Source organism: Myiozetetes cayanensis, unplaced genomic scaffold (genome assembly GCF_022539395.1).
Source record: "Myiozetetes cayanensis isolate MyiCay16 unplaced genomic scaffold, myiCay2020 scf5-8, whole genome shotgun sequence".
Classification (NCBI taxonomy): Eukaryota; Metazoa; Chordata; class Aves; order Passeriformes; family Tyrannidae; genus Myiozetetes; species Myiozetetes cayanensis.
In genome coordinates, this window is record NW_026087742.1 from 3796190 (window position 1) to 3820034 (window position 23845).

Consider the following 23845-nt stretch of genomic DNA (forward strand, 5'->3'; position numbering starts at 1 on the left):
AACATTTTCAGTCTTCCCAGTGCAGGTAATTCTTGGAAAGGCACTTTTCTCCACCCATATGTTTAGATAAAAAGTCAAGTTTAGCTGAGACTTTTTTTTTTTTATATCATAGCAGGGAGGGTTTTATGTTTCCACTGTGGCCTTGTCTGTATTGAGAAAAACAGCTGCTCGTTCAGCTGAACTAGGGTTGGCATTCATTTCTAGTACAGGGTTAAAAAAGTTCTTACAGTCTCAGTGAAGTAAGTAAGCTGAAATGTCAGTGTGGTTTAAACGGTCGGTAAGAATGCATATGTAAGATTGTCCAGCTCACGGTGTGCCTGGAGATGCTGAAGGTTTTATGTGCTATGTAGTTCCTAGAGATACAAAGACTAGATAGGCTGAAAAGAAGGCAACACTGAGCAAATAATTCCTCACTGTGTAATTGCAAGCTGTGTGAACACAGAAAAGCTTTCTCCTGGAGACCACTTCCCCTTTTTCTTCTGTACTGCTTGACTGCATATGATTTGCATCTCCTATGCCATGCTTGTGGTGTGAATAACTCCTAATACAAGGTTGAGTGCTCTTTGTATACTTTCATTGTATTTAAATTATAATGATAAGCTTGCCTTATTTCAAAAGCTGAGGGATGGGGAGGTGAGAATTTCTAGGGGCACTGTTATGCAAAGCCTTTTTCTTACTCTACCCACACTTCCAACTGAAGTCCATATACTCCATTCCTCTGACCTTTCCCTATCTAGACATCAAACCACATTGGCCCAACTGCTGTTCTCCCACTGTGCCTGCTGTTGCCATTAATCTCCCTTTCTTATACAGCTCTTCATTTCTTTTCCTTACCTTTGGCCTCAACTCTTTATTCAAAGTGATAATTTGCTGGCTTTCTGCCAGAGGCAGAAGCTATGATCAATAACAGGAGGAGACAGGGGTCAGCAGAATAGTGATGAGCAGTGCCATCTGCTCCTCTGAAAATACCGTTACCCAAAAATATCAATAACTGGGATGATATTATTTTAGCTTTTGGATAAGGCGACTGTGAGATTTAGGCAGCCTGCAGTGAGAGCAGGGGTCTTTTCCTGCTCACTAATTCCTTGTTTCAGCCAATCTTCTGTTGCACAGAGAAGCGGACAGAAAGGGCTTTATCCAGCTTGTGTTGGAATATAGAACATGTACCTGAGCACAGCCATTTCTGTGACTAATGACACCTCTTTCAGGTTCAGTGCATGGCAGCTCTCGTGGGCTGTGCTTTGCTTTCTGCCTGGTGGTGACTCAGAGCCCATGCCCAGCTTTTCCTTGTAGCTTTTGGGGTAGAAGAACCACAAATAAAACCCTCCCCAAGGCTGGGGAGAGAGTAGAGGCTCAGCAGTACTGCCTAGGCATCACAGAATGGCATGCTGCTCTAGGTATTGGGTGCTGGAGTAATACTAGAGTATTAATTTTTGTATTGACTAGCACAATATATAATATTTACTCAATTAAAGGAAAGAATGGTTTTATCAAAGCCTTTATTACTATAGACAGCGAGGTGATGAATTTCCTCCAAGAACTTCAGTTTGCTTTTTAAAGATACTTACTTCATGTGTACACGATAACTCTCACTCTGCCATACTCTTGGGAAATTGTTATAATCAACCCTGTTCCTGTACCTGCTGGAGATGCACATTCCTCTTTCTTTTCTAAGAATTAGAAATGGGGGGGGGGTGATATTCAGCTACATACCTGTGCTTCCTCTCAGCCTGAGCCCTGATCCTGAAGTATGTTAGTAGTACTACTGTTATAAACACTTGGTGTTCTGTTGAGCCAGATGTATTTTAATGGGAGTAAGGCTGAGCTTTAGGCCTTAAGGGTAATATAAGTCATGTTTTCAAACTTTTCTAATTCGTGGTTGTTTAAAATGAGCTTTTGTTGCTGCTGTTAAAAAAAGTGGAAATTTTTATTTGTCCATATTTGAAAAGAACACAATAATATGAGGTTTCTTACAAAGTGTCAAATTGTGTGATTTTCATGTAAATGCCCTAAATGCTTTGCTGAGAAATAACTTGTCTGATACCTCCTCCTCAGGAAGTTTTAGAAGAAAACTCCAGATTTCACTTTTCTTAGTTTCATTTCGTTATGCTGGTCTTTTTCTCTGCTCTGTTGCTCTAAATGGATCCCAGGCACCTGCCCCGTGTAGGTAGGCACAGGAGAGCCAAGGGGTTGGCAGGGGCTTAGGGCAATGTGGGAGTCAGTGCAGCCATCGTGCCGGATGGACAAAATGGAGCTGTGGGAAGCCAGGCTTCTCCCACGAGGCTGCTGGGCAGATCTGCTTGGTTTTGTCACTCCAAGGACTGCAATATAGGGCTGAAAAACCTTGTTATCTCCCAGACTGCAGACGCCTTCAGACCACTCATCCCCCTCTGGGGGTGTGCCAGTGTGCCTCAGGATCTGTCGCTGGAGGACAGCTCCAAGCAGCAGGCAGATTGAATCCCGTGGCCCACGCAGTAGGTAGGAGTGTTAGGCATAGCTACAGGCTGCCAGGCTGTCTGTTCCAAATAGAGTGAGGAAGGGATGCACACTGTGCTCTCCCACAGGGATGACACAGGCTTTGCTCCCTATGGGCTGTGGGGACTCGGAGGACAAAATGGCTCTCAAGCTCTGCAGGCCCTGACAACCCTTCAAAATACAAAGGTGCCACGTGTTCACATTAAAAGGCATCTGCATTTCAAAGATAGGTACTCCTTCAGAGAGCTAGGCAGGGGCAGCTGAGCTGGTATTTTATGTCCTGTGGGTGCTGCATGCAAGGACAAGCAAAGCTCAGCTCTCCCTGGTGCTGTCCACCTCACAGCCCTCAGAGCGCAGCTGCTTCCAGTTGCTCGTGGCAAAGCTGTATTTCCATTAGATTTAGAAATGAGCTTTAGATCTGTACCAGTTAAGCCAGCTATTGTTCAAGAGCAACTTATAGCTTACAGTTTTATACTGCTATTTATGCCACATACTGCACAGTGGGAATAGTTACATAGATCCCTTTTGAAGACTGGCCAAATAAGATACAAGCTACAGAGACCAGCAGCTGCTGACTGGGAATGACCTAGGAAGCACCATACAAAGCGGAAAAAACCCACCCCGCTGAAAATCATCTTGCAAAGAGTAAAAGGGTGAATAAAAATACAAAAGGAAACCCAAAACATCAATACCAGGAACGCAAACCCCAGCCCTCAGAGGCTGTGAAGGCAGAGGAAGCCAGCAGGTGGACTCCGAAAGCCCTCATAGGAGGAGAGCTGCTTCCTGTGGTGGTGGCGGCACACGAACAGAGCCCGTGGAGGAGCCGCTTCTCCTCCTTGCCTGTGGCCTCCTGCTCCGACGGCACCGTCTGGCAAGCAAGATGAAGTGGAGGAAGATTGCCATCCTTGCCACTCTCCAGGCACAGCTCCCAGCCACAGGTAAGGTGGGCTTTGGTTTTACGAGGAGCTGTCTTAAAGCTCTTTTGAGGAAAGGGCACGGTGTTTCTGTGGTGGGTTGCCCACCATTTTGGTAGCAGGAGGGTGTCCGCACAAGCACCTCAGCCTTGTCTGTCCTCCTCATTGTGGCTGGAATCATGGCCTGCCATGGCTAAGGTGGCAGGACCTGCTGGTGGAACTGCCCTGGAATAGAGGGACCCTCTGGAGGGCTGTGATGAGATGCCCTTCTCCTGCTGGAGCAACTGCTACAGATGAACAGCAACTCCTGATTAAATAAGGCCCTCACCTGGGCAGCTTTCCTTGCAATTTAAAGGAGGAAATTTGAGGCATTAATGAAAAAGTAGTAATTTGCAGTGATCTGCCACAGGAGAAGCTTTTAATTTGCATGAGGCAAGAGGAGAGCCATGCTGGTGGCTGGTTTGCAGCCCATGGCACATCTGGCAGGCAGGAAAGAGAGGCACAGGTGGTGAAAGAAATGGTAGGGACCTTCCTTCCATGTCCCTACCTTCATGCTTGCCTCCACGAGGCACACACAGAATTTAAGCCATTTTTATCTCTGCATATTTACCTGTGTGCTGTGTACACTGGCCGCACTCAGGCACAAAAGGAAGCAGCTTTAGTGTGCACAGATCTTCGGAAGTCGTGTCAAGTTTGGGAAGGAGAAATTTATTTCTTACTAAGTAGCATAGTAGATCAAAAGAGCAACAAAATTTACATCTGGAGAAGGCCTCAGCTGACGTCTGAATGTGGAGAAGTCAGGCCATATTTGAGTTTGCATTAAAGCAAAATCCACCGGAAGAGTTTCACCCACAGCAGACGCCCCAAACTGCGTCTAACAAACACAGCATCCTTAAACTGAAGAGCTTTGGTGACTGCCACAAACTTAATTTCAGTTTTCTGGAGATGACAGAAGGGTTTTGCAGCTGCTTGCAAACGCCATCAAACCAGTTCTGGTTAATTTGTGGAGGTTCTGTTTTAGGAGAGTTTTAAGTGTAGTTTTATGTTCTGTGGCAAACCCTGCCTTTTGATCACCATCTGTTCAATCTCTGGGGCCTCTGTCCCTCCCTGACACCCAAGTATGATCCTATACTTACAGCATACTTCTGTTACTTATATTCTGTGCATTGCTCTGTATCCATAGATACACGTAGGGCTATGAAGGTATGGAAATTACTTCAGGTCAAAATGCACCTGCAAAACATCTTTTTGCATTCTTCTTTTTAATCTGTCACAGAGTATCATCACAGTACCCTCTTTGTACATTTTCAGCAGAAAACTTTGTCTGAAAAATATGTAAAAAAAATATGCAGTTTGCAGATGGGAAAACCCATAGGAGTCTGTGGTGCAAAGCTCTTGGGGTTATTCACACTCACAAAGAATACATGGGATCAAGTTGCAAACTGAGTAGTGTTGTCACTAGTTTGGAGGTGTTTGCCTATGAATTTGAGAGAAAGCATTTTTGACTGGATACCTGGAATACCTTGAAGAATAGCTGTATTTAGCCTAAGAAGAAATAGTAGAAATACAGGTCAAAATGCAAACACGATTGATGCAAAATAGACAGTAACAAACATGTAAGATTGCCATGAACATAGTTCAAAGATGAGACTGAAAAAAAGGGGGCTTCTACTCAGAGGTATGAAGAGAAACAAATATTTTCTGCTGCCTGGAATGTTTTCAAGCTTCCTTAGAGTTCACTTCTAGAGTGACTTATAGAGAAATTAACTTTTTTTTTTTTTTTTTTTTCATAAAATGAGCTCGGAGTGGACAGACTCAGTAAGCTGGTATCTCCTTACAGTGAGTTCATTCCACTTCACTGTAATGTGTTTGTGCTTATTTTTTAAATAGTTGATTGAAAGATACCACCAAGATTAGCACTGATGAACTTGCAAAACCTTTCTATTTGAACTTTTCAGTACTGGAATAAATGTCATGCATGAGAAAAAAAGAAGTTTAAAATAAGTAGTTCTAGAGATGGACCATGAATTCTGATGCAGATTTTCGATTATTGACACCAGACCACAAATTTCAGAATGCTCAGATTTTTGAGCAGTTACAGAAGGAAGCCACATCATATGCACATTTAATTTTCCTTATTTCCCCCTTCAGAGGTACAGAAGTGTACATCTGGAAGTTTAGATGAGGTCCCCCTATAACCCCTCTGTTAAAAAGTGCATAAAAATTAACAATTTGAATTTCTGACCAAATGAGTTTATTAATCATGTTGTTCATTGAGACATAAGAAGAATATTAAAACACTTCTACCCAAATATCACAACTAAAATGGCAAAAATCTTCATACTGTTTAAAGAGCTTTTAATCTGAAGAATGACAGGCTTCAACAGCAATAAAACAGTCCTGTGGGCAATACTGTAGAATTGTTCCCCTGCTTTTTCTAAGGTTGCGATCACACTTTGATTTGTACAAATACACAACACACATGTGCATATAAATATATGTGCAAGAGTTTAACAACAGCCCTTCCTTGTTCTTCACTTCTTTAGAAACCCACTTTTCTTAGACTTCTCTGCTAACCAGAACTGGGCAGTGTCCTGGTTTTTGCTGACTCTATGGGAACTAGAAATGTCAGTCTTTGGCAGATATTACTTGTACAGCTTATTTTCTCAGTATTTTTCTACTGTATATAACTGTGTCTTCTGCCCATTGGGTGCCATAATGCCAGCAGCCTTTTTTCAGTCAGTTCATGGAAAGGTAATGGGTCTTAGCGTTAATTTTTTCCTTCCTTTTCATCAGATGATTTCGCTTGTCTACAAACTATAAGATTTCCAAAGCAGAAGTTGTTTACAAGCTTGTCTGAGAAATCCAAACAAGTAAATTTGGAGTATTTCTGCCAGCATCCGCATGTCCTTACGCGCTGTCAGAAGTTATCCTAGCTGAATTCTTGTTACACCTCAGGGGGGAAAAAAAATTTAAAGGCTTAATTTACAGATTTTATTTCCTTTTTCTCCTGCCCCTTCACAGTAATTCATTAATAATTCATGGGGGAAAACCATGAACTGGCACATTAGCGAATGGAACAAAATGCAGGCAATGTAGCCTTCCTTTATAAAGGGATGTTTGCTGAGCTCTTGCAGTGCCATGTTTAATTCTCTAATGCTTGTTACAGAGTAAGTACTTCTATCTGAACCCTCCTGAGCTAAATTCCTAATAAGTGAAGTAACAAGTTAATGGTTGCATTCCTTTTGGGTTTTTATGTGTGCTACATGTGAAGGATATACAAAATAGAGAGGGCCATCTGCAAAATAAATTTATATTTCTTCTGTGTGTGTGTGTCCTGCTTAAGTAAGGCTATGTGAATAAAAAACCAAAGTGGGGTTAATAAGGAGCTTCACTAGCAGCTTAAAGGGGACAAGAAATTAATTTATAAAGGAACATTCAAATGAGAAACATTTTTACAGCCATTTTATGTTGTTCACACAGAACTTGAATTGTGAGTAGCATTATGGGTAAGCCCTTTATTAAGGAAAAATACATAGCTAGGAAACAAATAATATATTTTTATTTATCTCCAAACTCTAACCAAACTCCCTTTAAAAAAAAAATAAAAACTTGTTTGCAAAATTACAGGCAACCATCGAATCCCCCTCCCCTTTCTCCAATTCACTGTATATTTGAACATCTGTACTGTGCGTAGAACTGTAAGATGCATCAGCTATTCTGGCAAGAAAATAGAGCACTTTTTTAGGGTGGTGTGAATAGAAGATACAACTTCTTAAAAATACTAGTTAAAATATGTATCATATTAAAGGTGCCTGCTTTTTCCATGTGCGTGTGTACTTGTAAGCATGTTGTTGATTTTCACTGTTCTACTGACACAATTTCAGCCAACAGCTAAATTAAAGTTTCACTGCTGTTTCTTTTTAGCATTAAGAAATATATGCTATTCCAGAGTTTGTGAGAAGCTGAAATTTTGCAGATTTTTCTGATTTGCGCTCTTGTATAAGGCAGTATTTTGAGTCTCGGTTTGAATATTGTTTTCTTAATTAAATTCATCTCCGGTCCTTTAAAGAATACATAGCATTTTTAGCTGTTAAAGTATGACAGTCCAAATCAGATTGATTCTTTTCAGGAAAGCAACTAATGCATTTATTTCTGCTTTGTCCTACGCAACTGGTTTATAACTTCATATTAAAGTGTACAGGTAAATAAAAAGCTTAGTTTGCAGTTTTTCGATCTTCTCACTCAAACGCACAGATCTTGGGAGGCCGTGGAAATGCCTGCATTTATCCACATACAATGGATATATTTCTCTTGGTGAAAGTTAGACTTACCAATATGCAGTTCTTTCAGTTCTTTGGCAGTTGAGCTATTAAAAATAGAAGTAAAACTATCTCTCCTGAGCCTCAGAGATCACCAGCACAATGTTTACGCAAGTTGTGTTTCAGTGGTAGTAGCCATCTCAATTCTCAAACCACGTAAATTGGAAATATTTTATTCCCTACAGATTTTCTAGGAATAAACAAACCACCAAACTTTGGAAGCCCTTCATGTGTTTTGTTCTCAGTTCTTTGTTATGTGTCTGTTAAGTCTTATGAGAAGAAGAACAGCAAGTGTGGAGTTTTCTATCTATCTTGATGTACTCTCGGTATATGAGAGTATGTTAAACACTGTGCTTCTGGCAAGCAGGTTGTGGAGCCTGATGGAATTCTCATACTATCTGGCCTATTTCTTTCATGAGATGTATCTGTAGTGAAAATTTCATCTATATCCCAATTCTTTCTGAGTAGCAGAATGTTCTTTTTAGTTTTTTGTATTTTTAAGTGAAGGAGAAGCTGTAGTGATAACACAACTATTTGAAAGCTCAGATAATACATAGGTGAAATATATTCCAAATTAGAATTTGATGGAAGCTGACAAGGGAAAATGGTTGGAAACTTTTCAACAAATGATAGGGTAAACTGTAGTAGGACACACTGAGTAAGTCTAGAGGGTGGCTAGTTATCAACCCTTGTGGGGATTTATTTTTTTCTTTTAGGAAATATCACTATATAGAATTTACTGAAAATTCAAGCTGTTGTCTCAGGTGACAATCTTAACTTTCACCATAAGTAAACTTTTATAGTTTCCTAGTAAACTTTTCTAGCTTGTAAAGAAAACCTTTAAAATGCAAGCCTGCATGGCTCCAGAAACAGAAAAAGAGAAAACCTGCTATATAACCTGTCACTTATAATTTATGGGGTTTTTTTTAGGGCAATTCCAATTTTGGGGGGTGATAGGCCAGCCTGACTCAGAACGCTGCAATGCTCAGGGTTGGCAAGCACTGAAAATAGTTTCCTCGTCAAAAGGAAAGGCACATCAAGCATTTTGAACCTGAGAACACATAAAAAGCCTTTTCTAAGACCCCCAAAACTTGTATAATAAAAATGGATTAACAAATTTTGCTACTTAAATCAGAGTAATTGTCTGAAGCACTTTTGTAATGGGATAAGATACCATATCCAGGAAGTTAAAGAGGGAATACTAATTTGGATGGTGTTTTATTTCAAGTAAGCATACACTGGCCATTGAATAAAGACCTATGTGGAAATAAACCCAAACCTTTTTCTGGTTGTTCATCCAAATTTCATAATCAGTGTGTTCCAGCCAAGAGCCACGGGTGTTTTGCATTCATTGCCCTTAGAATGTTGCTGTTGCCTGCATGACAGCGAAACCTGAATCATACAGAGCCAAATATTTATAAAAATGCTTCCCAAATACTCAGTGCACCAATGTGTGTTGTAAATTCATTCCAATTCCCCGAGGTGTCCATATCCTCACAAAGCAAACTGAGGCTTGGGAAGGACAGAACAGAAACACCTCCAGCTCGTGACCAGTGTGGAAACATTCCCTCACATGTGCATGGGTCCTGCAAGCAGATCACAGTTCTTTGCGTGGGCACGTGGATATAAGAGCAGGACCCAAACTGGTCAGGTACTTTGTTTGCAAAGCATTTATTTTGAATTAGATCACGTAGAAATTCAGCTCAAACTAAAATTCAATGTCCAGTAATTTACTTCTGCTCAGATCAATTTGAAGCAAGAGTTTGGTACAGTTTGACAGTGTCACTTTTTAAATACTCTCAGCAAATGTCATTTCAGCCAAAGAGATCAACTTCCTAATGCTAATTCCTAGTTATTAAATATTTGTTTTGCCATTCAGAAATAGCTGAATGGTTAGAATGAGTCCTTTAAAAATTATACACAAACTGGATTCCTGCCTTGGGACCTTGCAGCTCCTTATTAATACAGCGGAATTTTAAACCTTTGCAAACTAAAATTGAGACTCCTATCATATTATACGTTACAGCTGTATAATTACTATAATATTGGCTCCTTTGTTTGGTCACATATCAGCAAGCTTCAGTCAGAGAATTCAAGATCAAGTCTCTGGGAGGAGTAATTTCTGTGTTTATCCTCTGTGTGTTGTTGCAATGTACGTTGTTTACCATCCAGCTATGGGAAAGCAACTTCAGGAAAGAAGTCTTACCAGAAGGATGTGGAGTCCTCTCCCTCTTTCTGTCTCTGTTTCTCTCTCCGTGATGTAAATTTGCACACTATCACCACTTTGAGCTTTTATCTAAGTAAGGTAATTTCGGCAGCACTTCGTGCAAGTGTGCAGGTGTATTTCTGCAGATTGCAAAAATAGAAAAACATCTTGCAAGTGGGGTTAATAATCATACTCTAAAGGAAGGAAGGTGGAATACAGAGGGAGAGAATTACTATATCATTGGTAACTTGTAAAAAAGTGTACCTAACTAAAGGTAGTTTCTAAGAAGCAAATAAACAATTCTGTGAATTGCTCTGAGAATAGTTGCTCTGTTCATAAAATGTCTTGTAGTAATAAGTTAGTGCCTTCTGATAAGTTTTGAAAGAATTTTATTTAAATTCTACAGATTTCTTTTTAACAACTTGTTGCTAATTTTCAGAGTTCATTTGTTGTTTTATGGTCTATTATCTAGAGCTATGATACCTGACTCAGTGTCCACAGGTTAAATCATTCTTAAAGTCTTAACCATTATAGACTAAAATCTGTTAAGGGAATTTCCAGAAGAAGTTTATGGGAGCAGTGCTGTATGAGGTAATGTAAGTGTGCCTTTTTGCTGTTTGATTTTTTTCTTATGGCTTTTTATGTTCATATTACTCAGGAAATGCAAAAATACTTTTTATCTTTATTGGTTCAGCACTTAGTAGTCTATGGGAATTTAAAGAGTCACAAATGCAACACAACCACAGTAATCTATGTGATAATTAACTGACTTTGGAGGTTTATATTAGAGATAGATTTGATCTCATTCTTGTTTGTTACCTGTCATTTTTTCCCCTCATTTACCCATAACTTACTCTTCATTAAGTACGGGCTTCTGGTTCTTTCAGTCTCTTTCTGGACATGTAAATTCTCTGCCCAAGTTTTTCTAGGGGCTTTCTCTGATGAATGAAGTAGAAGAGTGAAATATTTACAGGTGGGAAGCTTAAAGAGAATGAGTGACAGTAAATTGGATGACCCCATAATTTTCAACAACTTTCAGAGAAGAAAAAAGAATTACTATATCCCATGACTAGTTGCCTAATTTTTAACCTCTTGAAACTATTGATCTGTTTAAATGTAAAAACTGAGCATTCATGTATTATGAGTATAACTATACCAGTGAACCAGAGAAGATAAACAAGGTTAATCCATCTGGATTTAAAGTAGAAGTTCAAACACCATTACAATTACTTTAAAAAAACCCAAGCAACTAACATATGCCAGAAAGGCTTTCTGGAACTTACCCTCGTAGAATAAGCATCTAAACAGGGGGGAAAAAAAAAATCTCTAAATCTCTTTCAGTGAAATACGTTTTAATTAACCTTTCAGCAGGACCCATTCTCACTCTTATTGGAGTAGGGAGGTGATGGGAACTTTGCCTACACCCACACCTCGGAGCCCTGTATGAGCAGAACTGGGCAGGGAATGCTCGTTCCTGCTCCATCTGGGTCAGGGCACAGATGGGTGGCCGTGCTCTGCTGAAGAGCTGTAAAATGCCCTCGTTTGAAAGCCCAAACCCCCGCATGGGGTGATTGCTTTTCTATCCCAAATTTTGGCAAATGACCTCTACTTTCTCGATCAAGCTCAATACAGTCTCCTGAGAGTATATATTTCTTTGCCCCTAGCAAATTAGGAATAATTTTATTGAATAGAGCACAATGTTGTCCATTTTCTTTATACAGCAGTTTTGCAAGAGGTCTTAGAGTAATTTTTTTTTAAGGTGACTACTTCCCAGATAGCAAGGCTGTCTTGATGTGATCTAAAGATCTGATGAAAGCTGTTTGTATTTTGAACATTATGATTCACTCTCAAAATTTGGAAAGAACTACAGATCTTCAAGAGTTTTGCTTTTTCTATCCAAAATGGTTTGCCTAAAATATAATGAAATATTCAAAGCTATGCAAAATGGGGTCATTACTTGCCTTTTTCATGAGTCATTATTTGACTTTTTTCCATTTCCATTTTGATCAAATCTCCAAGTGTTTCTCCTTGACTCAAATGCTGAAAAACCAAAATTCTCTCACAAAATTACTTCTCTCTGGAAGAAGCAGCTTTAATTTACCTTGGTTTGAATTGTGACTTGAATTGTCTCTTGAATTGTCTCTTTACTAGTATTAATGTGAACTAAGCAGAACCACAATTTTCCATCTCCTGTCTATTCATGCAGCTAAAATAATCTCTTTTTTTCCTAATAACTCAGATGTTATTTTATTACTTGACTCAAACCCCAGCAGCACTGTAATGCAACTGTTGCTGCTGTTAGCTATGACTCTTCTGACAGAAAAGCAGCAGTGCTAATTTTCAGGCTTGAGACTTTTTTTTTTCTTTTTATAACTGTTTTAAAGAAGTTATAGATACAAACCTTCAGCCCTATCTTATTGTAACATCTTTTCCAGGGTGTTTTTATCTGATTTCATCTTTCTCAGCTGCAAAGAAGTACCTAACCAGTTTGCCCCCTTTCTCTCTCACTCCTCTTTTAAGTCTTGGGCCAAATGTCTATTTGTTAGACATAACGGCTGTAGCAGAACCAGTATCAGGTTTAAAATAGAGCTTAAGGGCAAGCAACGTTCTGCTAAGCTTTGAAATATTTTAATTCTTCCCTCCTCCCCAGTTTTCCACTGGGAAATACTCCAAAAAATACTCAAAGTATTTCTGTGAGACACTAAACAATCTGTGAGCAATTAGCATTCTGCATTTTGGGAAGAGGGAAACCCAGATTTAGCTCCTTATTCTGTCTGATTTGGAGCAGAAGCTTGAGTGGAACTTACATGTGCTAAGCCATTGGGGAGACACTTGCTGATTTTGGTGAGAAATTCCAATGGAATCTAGAAAGATTCCCTAGCTAATGAGCCATCAGAATTTGTACTGGGAAATGTTCCTTGACGAATGAACTTGACAAACCTAAGCATGAAATAAAAAAACCCCTCAACTTCAGTTGTAGTATTTTAGAGTCATTTTAATCCTTTGCAGTCAATTAATGGAGAATGTGTATCCAAGAGCTTCCCCATCCACCCTTGCAAAAACTGTTGAGCTCTCTGTAGCAGCGGCTGTATTTCAGCATGACCAGAATCCCTAAGCAGGTTCCTGTGTGTGAGGCTCTCTGCAAAATGGGGCATAGAGATGGTGCTGTTCTCTTATACATGGATGTATAAAAAGAACATTAACTACTGGGAAAATATGCTTATATATGAATGATTTCTGCCACTTCTGAGACCCTGTGTAATTATACAGGTCTGGAAGATTTAGAAGAAGGTCCTGGGCTACTAAATCTTAAAGATATGCAGGGATCTGAGGGAGTCAGCAACATGAAATGCGATCAGCAGAGGCAATCTGAGAAAGCCCAGCACATGTGCTGACCTTTCCTGAACAGAAGGATTATCTGGAGCCAGAATGGAGGGCTTCAGGTGTTTAAAAAGATTTGGCAAGTAGCATCACCTCTAAATGTGCTGACCACGTGCTGTAACTGTAATGTGGGGATGGTAATTAACTTCTGTGGAACTGGTAATTAACTTCTGTGGAACTTCTCACTTCTAATTAGGTCACGCCAGTGTTTTAGCCAATGCCGTTTATCTAAACATAGCCAATTTAAAACTAATTTAGCTATCTTGCTTAGGCAGCTGCCCAGTGGTGTCAGCCAGTGTTTTACTTCAGATGAACTGCTTGGGCATTTACCAAACTGCTCAGCCAGATTTTTGCAGCTCTCACAAGATCTCTGCTGAAGGAAAGGCGCTGTTATAATGGTCAGTCTTCACGAGTGAAGATCCGGGGAAGGTCTTTCCACCTTCCAGCCTGCGCATTGGATTTTTTAGGTGAGACACAGTGTGCGCGGAACTGAGCCCACCCTTTAATCCTAAGGTTCATCTGCCGGGGCCAAGCGAGCTTGGACGGTGGCAGCGAGGTCCTTAGGACGTAGGTGGGTTGCCTTTAAGGGTTAACGAGCCCCACCTGCCCGGGAGTGGCCCTGACCGGGAATCGAACCCGGGTCTCGGCGTTGATAGCGCCACGCCTTGACCACCAGGGGCTCCGGCGCTGTTATAAGATGGTTGAAAACCAATTGAGTGATGTTTTTGTGAGCCTCTGCCACCCCCATGAAGACTGCACCATATACAAACATTTTGGAAAGGTGAGGGAGTTTCTCATTCTGTGCCTTCAGGTTCAGTGGCTCTTCACCTCTTTCGAAGCTTCAAGGTCAAGCTGCAATAAAAACACGGCAGTGTTCAGCTTCATCCATAGTTAGAAGGTATCTTATGCCCAAGGAAATGGGTTTCTATAATGTAAGTAGTTATATTATCTAGCTTCTGTTTGTCAAATTGCTTATATAAATGATTTTACAAAGTAGTTTTAATGAGATCTACAGTTAAATAATGTGCAATTCCTCTAGTAGTTCTGTTTTGAGGTTTTCATCTTTCTTTGACTCCCCATTATCTTGTTTTGTTGTAGTTCTGATTATTTTTAAAGTATCTTCTGGTGCTTTTCAATCTATCTGATTAGGAAGATTGCTATTAAGATACTAAGAAAAATCAATATGAGTGGAATGTAACATTTTTAATTGGGCAGTTTGAACTTTGGGGTCTTTTCTGAAGGATTTGTAGATAATTCTGACAATTGCAATCATCCTCAATGCTCTGCAAAGTCTTTTTCCCCTTAGTGAAACAGTGCTGGTTTTAGATAAACGAAGAAAATGGTAAAATGGGGTTGCAGGTTTTGTGCTTTTACTCTTGGATGATTTGTTGTGCAATCTTTAGAAATCCACTAGAATGCGCCTAGGCTTTCCAACAAACCAGTGTCCAAGCTTAATCAAGATGGGCCACCCTCTTGGCTTTTTTGGTTAACCGTACATTACGTATATCAGGTTGTTGATGCACAAATAACACGTAGTGTTAACACATGGACTATATCCTATTTCAGTACTAACACACGGGTTTATTTGCCTCTTTCATGATGGTGTTTTGAAAACTGCAGTCTATTGAGTATCCTTTAGATCCTCCAGAGGATGTAATACATTTTATAGATAGGAAATTAAATAGAAAATTTATATATAGGAAAATAAAATAGTTCCTGCATCTAATTTACCGCTACATTCACATATACAGTGACTCTTGGTGCTCACAGGACAACCTTTACTTGCCTTGGAGAAATGGCCAAAGTTTTCCCATTCTTTAAAAAGCCTTTGTCATTCAAGATTCAATTGAACTGATGAGAGAAACAAAAAAGATCAGCTATGAACATGCTGTTAGTCTTCTTGAAGCTGGGAGAGTCAAAAATAGTGTCCTGTATGATAATTGTGTGTTATTTCATGCATAAAAAGCGTCTTGAGCTCTTTAGAAAATGTGCTCAAGAGGTGAAGAACATTCACTGCACCCCACAGAGCACATGCATGTTGTCACTGTTCATGGCAGCACAGCTCTGAACATGATGGTGTTTTACCTGATTGGCCTCCCAGTGTTATTGTTCAGACATAGCCATCCTGGGATCCCCAAAATATCTGAACAGTGATTCTAGCTACCTTTTACTGCTACAGAAACAGATACGCTAAGACCTGACGACTGCAATGTCCAAATATCTCAGAATAATTAAATCGCGATATTTTTAACGGAAGGAGCTGCTGGTATTTCAGCAGGTGTTGAAGTTGAGCTCTCACTGTCGGTCTGTCTGTCACTGCTTTTCTCACGGGCAGCTGCTGGCTGCCGAGCACTTACCTGTGCAATAACTATTAGGCACCGAGGGAAGGGCCTCCCCGGCGATGGGCTGCACTCAATTTGCACGCTGTAAGGGGCCTCTGTTGCCTCGGGCGCCGAGTAGAGCACCTTGGTACTGACAGCCCCGCCCCGGTCTTTGCCTGCTGAGCAGTGAATTTGCCTGGGGACAGCTACACTTGTGCAGAGAGAGCTCTTATCCCCTGTGCTTTGACTTATGCAGGGTAATACCTGTAATGGGGCTTGGAAAACGCTCCGTGCATGGCTCTTCTCTATTTTCTGTGTCATACGTGTGAATCAGAGGGGCATGATCTTGTTTGAAAGCTACCTCAGATTTACTTTTTTCCCCTCGAAGTCTTCCAGTCTTGGGGGTCTTAAACTGAGAAGGAGAATTGTAAAGTATTTGGCAATAGAACCCTTTAGTCAAGTGGCAGTTTGAATGGAGTTTACATATAATTATTCAAAACATTGCCTCTCCAACATCTGTAGGTAGGGTGTAAAAGAGCACCCGCTTGAGTATTCATGCAAGGGACTTGAGAGGTGATGATTGCTGTCTAAAATGCACTGGAGGACAGAAGATGAAATGAAAATAAGAATACTTGTTATAAAAAAGTAAAAAGCTGTGAACTGTTTTCTGAATTACTTCAGAAGGCTCAAAAGAAGGATTCACAATATCTGAATAGTTTTGGCATAGGTTATTCTTTGGGCAAAGGGGATAGAAACCAAATTCTTACTTGGGAGCAGTTTGAGTTTATGGAATGGACTTTTTCAGGTGGTTGATTGTGGGGGCAAAAATTTCCTCAGTCCTTGGTTCAAATTTACACCTTTGGGAGGTGCACAGCAAGAACAGTAATGTTTGATCAACCCCATATTTCTGCTATATCAGTTAATGACTGGGTACTAACACAGCTGCTCTTGGCATGGCACAAATGGATGTGCAGAGAGCAGGATAAAAATGCCTGGAGTCATTTGTACACGTATATTATGAGCAGATCTGTGCAAAACCATGAAGTTCACATGTGTTGTTTTGTGTATCAGTAGGAAAATGTGTTTCAACTCCATTACCGAGGGCGTTTTTCAGTGTAGATTTCACAAGGATTGAAGATGGTCTTTAATGTTTGTTTACCACAGACTGAATACATATTAAAGTTACAATATCTATTGATCATCTTTCACCTTTTACCAGATAAACAGCAGTTTTCTGTGACTGAGTGAAGTTCTGGTATTAGATACATGCAACCCAAGGTGGAATTCTTGGCAGGTGCCAGGAATAATGGAATATTTCTTTTTTTAAGCTTGACATTGCTATTTCAAAGGTAGTAAGGGCTGTTGCTGATGAGACCTCCTCTGTTTCTGTCCTACTTCTTCCCTTCGTGAGTCCTACCTGGATTTTGTCTTTCATAAGCAAACAGTGTGGGTATATCTTTCTAGTTATTTACTTCCCCACCAGTGGCAGATCTGAGATTTATTATAATTTCTGTAATAGTAAATGGTTTGAAAATACAAACAGAAATTGGGAAATCCAGAAATGTGAATTTATAGATATGTTTCTAAGTTCCATTCTATTTGTCTTTTTCTGACCATAGTAGGTGTATATCCCTGAATGTTCTACTCACACATATGTTTCCAATCTAAAGAAAAGGCTTTGTGTATGTGTGCCTGTCACCTTTTAGAATTACATTACTGGAAGTTAAGGACTAGCACATTTCCTGTCTTTAAAATACGGAATTTATTGAATAACAAGAGCCTGTTAAGAGTAACACCTTTGATATTATCTGAGAGAAGTGTAATTTCCCTGCTGTAAGAAAGCTTTGCTTAAAACTGCTGCTGCTTCAAGAGAATTTTAAACTGAGTGGAGAAAGGAATAGTACATATCCTTTTAATGGAATTGTGAGACACAAGTGGGTTCCCCCCCCCCCATGTATACCTTTCATATACAGGCTCTCTGAAACATCAGTGATGTGGGAAGAGCAATGGTAGTTGCAACTTAGTTTAAAGAAAGGGCTTTTCAGTAGCATTCTTGCTTGGATTCATTAAATAACAATAGACATGAATATGTTTAATTTCTGCATTTTTGTTGACAACAATTTTAGCCAACTTTCAAGTATGAACATAATGCAGTTCTGTGACACATAGGTTTTAAAATTTACATCAAGCCCCAGTTTTCTGAATCATAACAAGTCTGAGGTCTCTGGCATAACAATAACTGCCTCTGCAGTTACCATTGAATACAGACAGCTTACCTGTTGAATTCAAAATTAAAAAAAAAGAACGTAAAGTTTATTATTATTTATTATTATTTACATACTACTTCAATAAAATGTCTGAATTCATGACAGAAGATATCTAGACAGTTGATCGCAGCCATGGCAGCTCTGTCAACTCCAGAAAGGTCTTGCTGGGTTGGTCTCTTAGAGGAGAAAGAAGTCAAGACAGGAAACGGTTCAACCAGCACCATAATGTAAGTGGCTGTGTAAGAGTGAGACACACTGAACTGCAGGGAGGAGACAAGTCTAAATCTTTGTGCCATCTGAGAAGGGGTGAGTAGGGGTGATGCTCTGCCATAAGGAAATATAGCTTTGCTGTGTCTTTTTTGATTGGAGAGGCCTGTTCACGTTGCTTATCCCAAGGTGTAGGTCATTGCTACAGCCATGGTCCCTCCTTTCCAAGTGAAGCACTGCTGGTGGTATGGAATCATGGAAGGACAGAGGCTTGTGAGATGTTGACTCCATATCCAGCATCATGTATCAGAAACTAGCTGTGTGAGTGCTGAAATGAGCCGAGTTGGCTACATCGGATTTCTGGCCATTATTAGCACCTCGGCAGGTATCAGTGTTGCAGTATGAATGGAAAATTTCCTAGAAGCACCACTGTAGACTGTTTTGTGAAAGCAGGGAGATGGAAGTTGTGGTGCAAATTAGTCAAGCTATGCTGTAAAATTAGTTATTTGATAGTTGACATTACAGTGAGACTAACACATTTTGGTCTTGCAATGCAGACAGGACTGTGATTTGTGTCTTTACGCTGTCCCTGAATCTTGTGGTAGCTTTTGCTGTTGGCTGGGCTGTAATGTGATTTGGGAATGTGGCTTGACACCATCTACACCTCAGAACAATGTTCCTAGCACAGTTCAGCAATTTTTATCTCATGAGTACTTATCCTCCCCTAGTGAAGACTTTTTAAAATTTTTTAATGAATCAGCAGTTGCTACTGATCTCATTGCTTTCATTAATCTAATGATTTTTTAGAAGTTGGAAGTACTTTATAACCACTAGTAGATCTTCACACTAGTCTCCTAGGTAGTATGTTCTTGTAATTTTTATTCTAATGGGGTAAATCAAAGCACAGAATGGTTAATTGCCTTTCAGAAGGTCTCTGGCAAAGTCAGCAATAGAACTCCCAATTGCTTTACCCTTTAGCTACAATATATTTCCATGTCTGAATTCTTGAGGTACTAATAGAACAGAAGACTAGACTAGAGAGGGCAAGAAACTATGCAAAAGTATATTTCAGGACCCACATTTATGAGCTTTCATAAGCTCATAAAGCAAGGGGAAGACATTTCATGTTGCTATTTGTGAATAAAAACTGCTATATAAATAGAAACTCATAGTAAGATAAGGAAAGTATCTCCACACAAACTGTTGCAGCAAGAATGAAAGACTGGAAGATAAATGTGGTGCTGAAGCATGTGGTAGATGAGTTGTAAGATACTCTACATACCTTTGCAACCACGAAATTAAAAGAAATTTAAAAATCACCAGCCAAAACAAAACCTGATTGACAGCAAATAAGTGCCACGTCCAGCATGCAAAGGTCCAGACATAGCATTATGGCACAGGATATGGTTAAAATCCATTTGGGGACTCATAACAGGATCCTGGGAATGCTGAAAGGTTGCTGAACAGCAGAGTCCAAAAGGATACATGCAAAGAAGACAAGGAGTGAACGAGATATATCAGTTAGCACTTAGATGCAGAGAGAAAGGGCATCAGAAAGGGAAGTCCTAACTGATATTAGACACGGGGTTGGAGACTGGTTGTTAAAATGATAATACCTTTCTGTGATACTACCCTTGTTACTGGGAATGTTAAAGATGGGCTGGAAACCACAAGAGTAAGGCAGGAGTATTTTCCTTAAGCAACCATCTGTTGGATGGAAATGGCAAAGTTGGCTTTACCTTGAAAGACCTGGACATCAACAGCTCACATTAGAAGGGGGTCAAGATGAATATAACCACCAAAAATCTTTCACGACTGTGGTGTTCTGTAGCAAACTGACAGAAGGGTGTATTGGCTGGAAGGGAAATCTTCTTGCTTTGAATCTTGTTTTTCTCTTGAAAAGGCAATACTAAAACTGCTGCATTGAATTAAAGGCTTCAGTGGAGAAAGTTTATCAGTCCACTTTCTTGATTTGTTTCTTATTTTTGGCTACACTTTAGTAGAGAAGTGCGTTTTCTTTTAATATCATGCAAAATACATATGAAGAGCAGTCATAAGGTCTCGAGTTCCCAGGGGATTCCTATGAAACTGGATAATGTGGATGCATCAACCCAGATGTCTTAGGATTACTGCTGGGTAGCAAACCCTCAGCTGGGCTTCTACTGGTCTTAGCAAAGCAGCAGGATGATGAACATTTGACTGCCTCAAAAAAATGCCATCAGTAACTAGAAAGGTATGTAAATTTAAAACAGCAGGGGTTTTCCAAGGTGTTGAAAAGGAATGGGGACGGTGGGTGGCAGAGGAGCCACCATAAATTTTCTCCAGGTACAGAGGCCGAAAATGTTTTGAATTCCTCCCCTTTAGACTTGCCAGGACAAGTTAATGGCAAGAACTAGAGGGGCTTTCAGGAAAGCCACATGTGGGTGTAGAAAATGAAAATATGCTACAGCCACAGTCTTCATACAACAAGTAACTTCAATGATGTCTCGGGGTCTGAGGTTGTGATATTAATTTTCCTCTTATACAGGAAAACCGCGATGCCTCTCACATTGCTTGTTGTCATATGATGCTGTCACACACCTTTCCCACTTGTGGTGGTTTTGGATCCAGGGCTGTCACTGACCTACCACGTGAACTTTAAATGGCCATTGCCTCTTTCTGGTCCTGTGCCCCTTACCAGCCTTTGTTATTACCTGTTTACTTGGATTCTGGTTGTGTTGCACTTCATACAGTGCAGGAATAAATGCACTAATTGAAAATAGGATTAAACAGAAACACAGGTATCTGCAGGACTGAAGTGCATGCAGTCTTTGGAGGACAACTGCTGTATTTAAGCATGTACACATGTAACACCATAAACAGTATCATCTAAAACTGTGATGATTGATGGCCAGGCCCTCAAGACTATTAAATGATTTACAGTACCAATCAAGTCTTGCTGTTATCATTTTATGGGCACTGAACACTCATCAATGAGCAAAACACAACCCTTATAGTAAAGCAGATTGCTATTGGGAGTTTCATGTGAAGGTCAGCTGGATAGCTGAGTACCTCCATCTGGGTAATTTAAAGCCAGAGAGCTCAATATGTTTGTGGGTTTGGTTTGGGGTTTTTGTTTAAAATTTTCTGTCTGTCTCCAGACACAGTGGAATCTTCTTGCAAAAGCATCTTACGAACTACATCTCCTCCACAGCTGACTTGTTTAGGGCCACAGAGGAGCTTTGACACCGAGTCCGACTCCTTTTGTTTTTAAGGTTTTTTTGTGCGCTGTCTCCAAAATGCAGAAGTTTCAAGCTACTTTGCCCTCAACTCAGCAGAAAATGTTAGCACTGCTGATCTCTGTGACAGAGCAACGAGTGACAAACTGCCTTGTCATTTCAATCAAAGCCACCTACACTTGTCATTAGATTTATCCAGGGTTAAACTGTTCATTACGCACCAGCCCAGGCTGCCAGGGGTGACTGTTTTTTTTAATCTCTTGTCATAACTGTTGTAGGTTGGAGGAGGAAGTGGAAGCACCTGCTGGCTCAAATGACAGCTTTATTCTGGGAGCTGCAGACTCAGCTGAAAGGAAAAACAAATGGGGACATGAATTACTGGGTCTGCAGCTCACAGGGATAATGCATTTTGTGGAATTAAAAGTTTGTTTAAATGAAGTTATACAGCAGTTCTCATCTCCTCCTGCTTCCCAACTACCCTAATTTTGGACACAGTTTTCTATTTTCATTTTGTGTCCTTCTCTCACATGAAACTGCTTTTTAGTGTTGTTATGGAGTTTTGGGCTTTTTTTGTTAAGAGTCTTTGGTGTTTTAATTGGAACATATTAAACAAAATTTGCTACCAGTTCTTATGCCAGTTTTCTGTTAAAAAATGCAAATATAGAAGAAGAGATTATGTGGACTCATAGCTAGTGTAATCTATTTCACCTTTTAACAGCGCAAATCCAAATACATATAATTTTTATTTTCGTTTCTGTTGTGTTATGTCTCGGTGTGTTAAAACTATCTCTGGATTATAAACATTTCTCTTCACCTTGTCCCTATAACATTAGCCTGATACCGTTCAATGCCTTATCTCTTGGAAGTGGGAAACTTGTTTTGAATCTGACACTGACTTGCTGTGTCTACAGCTGAGTGAGAATAAACAGTATTTTAATTTTTTTCAATAAGTACCATGATATTTGTGATAAAAAGCTCACCTATACTTCTGGGAGACAGCTACTCCCTGAATAGCTAACGGAGAGAAGAATAATGAGATATATACTTATTTTTATCCCAACCATTGGAAAGAAAACTTCTGTATTTGAGTTATTTTGAATAAATAAAATAGATTGTTTTTTAATATGATAACATTTACCACGGGTGAATTAAAACTTGGATTTAACTTTCATACTATGTTCAAGTGCCAGGCATAGTGCACTTTTTTATAACTTAAACTACCTAAGTTCTGGCAATACTGTCAATTGTTCTTTGCTAGTGAATAACTTTAATGACTCAAATATCCTAAGCAATGTTAATGACCCAAGCTTTAAACCAATATAACCTATTACAGTATGTTTTCTTATTTCCTCATGTTTTGTTAACTCTATATAGATAAAAGAAGCATTTTAAAAAATATTATCTAAAATATTATTTTTATTTTACATCTCTTTTATATTCTCTTTAATATATAATTGATATATAAAATATGCTGCATGCTAAAAATAAGTGTCTTCTAGTATTGCTGAGCCTTTCCAAGGGAATATATGGCATATGTCTCAAAGCTGGGCTCTGGGGCAAGTCTTTATGACTATTGCCGTTAAAATAAGGACTTCTTTTCATACAGATAAGAAACATTAGCCACCTGACATGCATCTTTCCCTCAGTGCTCTCAATAAAAGGGCTTTTATCAGCAAAATTTCTCTCTGCATGTAGAAAGACAGCAAGTAGGATGGGATAGTTTTCAGGAACTTCCTGAAATTTTTCTATTAGATGCTTGGTTTGTTCAGATCCTGGTGTGGAGTGACAGCCAGAGGCAGGGAGGTTTTAGGGCTGTTTATTTCAGATGAGCTGTCACATGCCCGTGGGTATCTCAGCATCCCTGTGTCTGTGGCACATCAGATGTGCCGCCTCCCCAGGCAGCAAACACTTCAGGCCGAAGTATGTTTGTCAAGAAAATGAGAGCAGCAGCTGCACACGTGAGGGGAGGTGGGGTAGTTCCGAGATGCAGTGGGTGTCATCAGACACCCGTTAAAACTGTTTACAAGGTAGCAGCAGGTGAACCTTTTGGTCTGCTACTATGAGGGACATGGACCTGGATCTTCCACTGGGATGAATAAGAGCAGTGAGACCTCAATGGCTGTGCAGAATCAGACCTTATGCTGTTATATGGGATTATGTAGTTACTGATGTCCTGTTTTGAACTTGACTGTAATTTATTGCTGGATGATTTAAAATTGGAAAGCTTCTCTGTAAGATGTATGTGGAGGGTAAGATTAAAAGAAGAGGAGGAGAGAATGAGGCAAATATTCTGTAAAGGTTAAACTACTTGCAGAGGCAGCCAAGGTGGGAACAAAAGTGAAAGCAGCAGAGGGTAAGCAGCAAAGCACAGGTTAAGGAAAGAATTGTAGATATGATGGCCCAGTGACTTATCTTTGTATCATCCTCTTCATGTCAGAAATGATCCTGGGAAGCCAAGCTGTGGTTCAGAGTCAAAATGCAATTCAAACACTGCTTTGATTGTGACCTCTAAGGCCAAGGTAGAAATGATCTAC

At 39.8% G+C, this 23845-nt stretch overlaps 1 protein-coding gene across 1 annotated transcript in view; it reads left to right on the forward strand.

Annotated features, from left to right (window-relative positions):
- Positions 1–3141: 3141 nt before the first annotated feature.
- The window catches only part of CD247 (CD247 molecule), a gene marked incomplete at its 5' end in the record, with an annotated part of 50080 nt that continues 29376 nt past the window's right edge, over positions 3142–23845 (forward strand). The window contains 3 exon segments of the mRNA XM_050334155.1: positions 3142–3187; positions 3190–3251; positions 3254–3413. Of these exon segments, the coding sequence (XP_050190112.1) occupies positions 3142–3187; positions 3190–3251; positions 3254–3413 (268 nt within the window).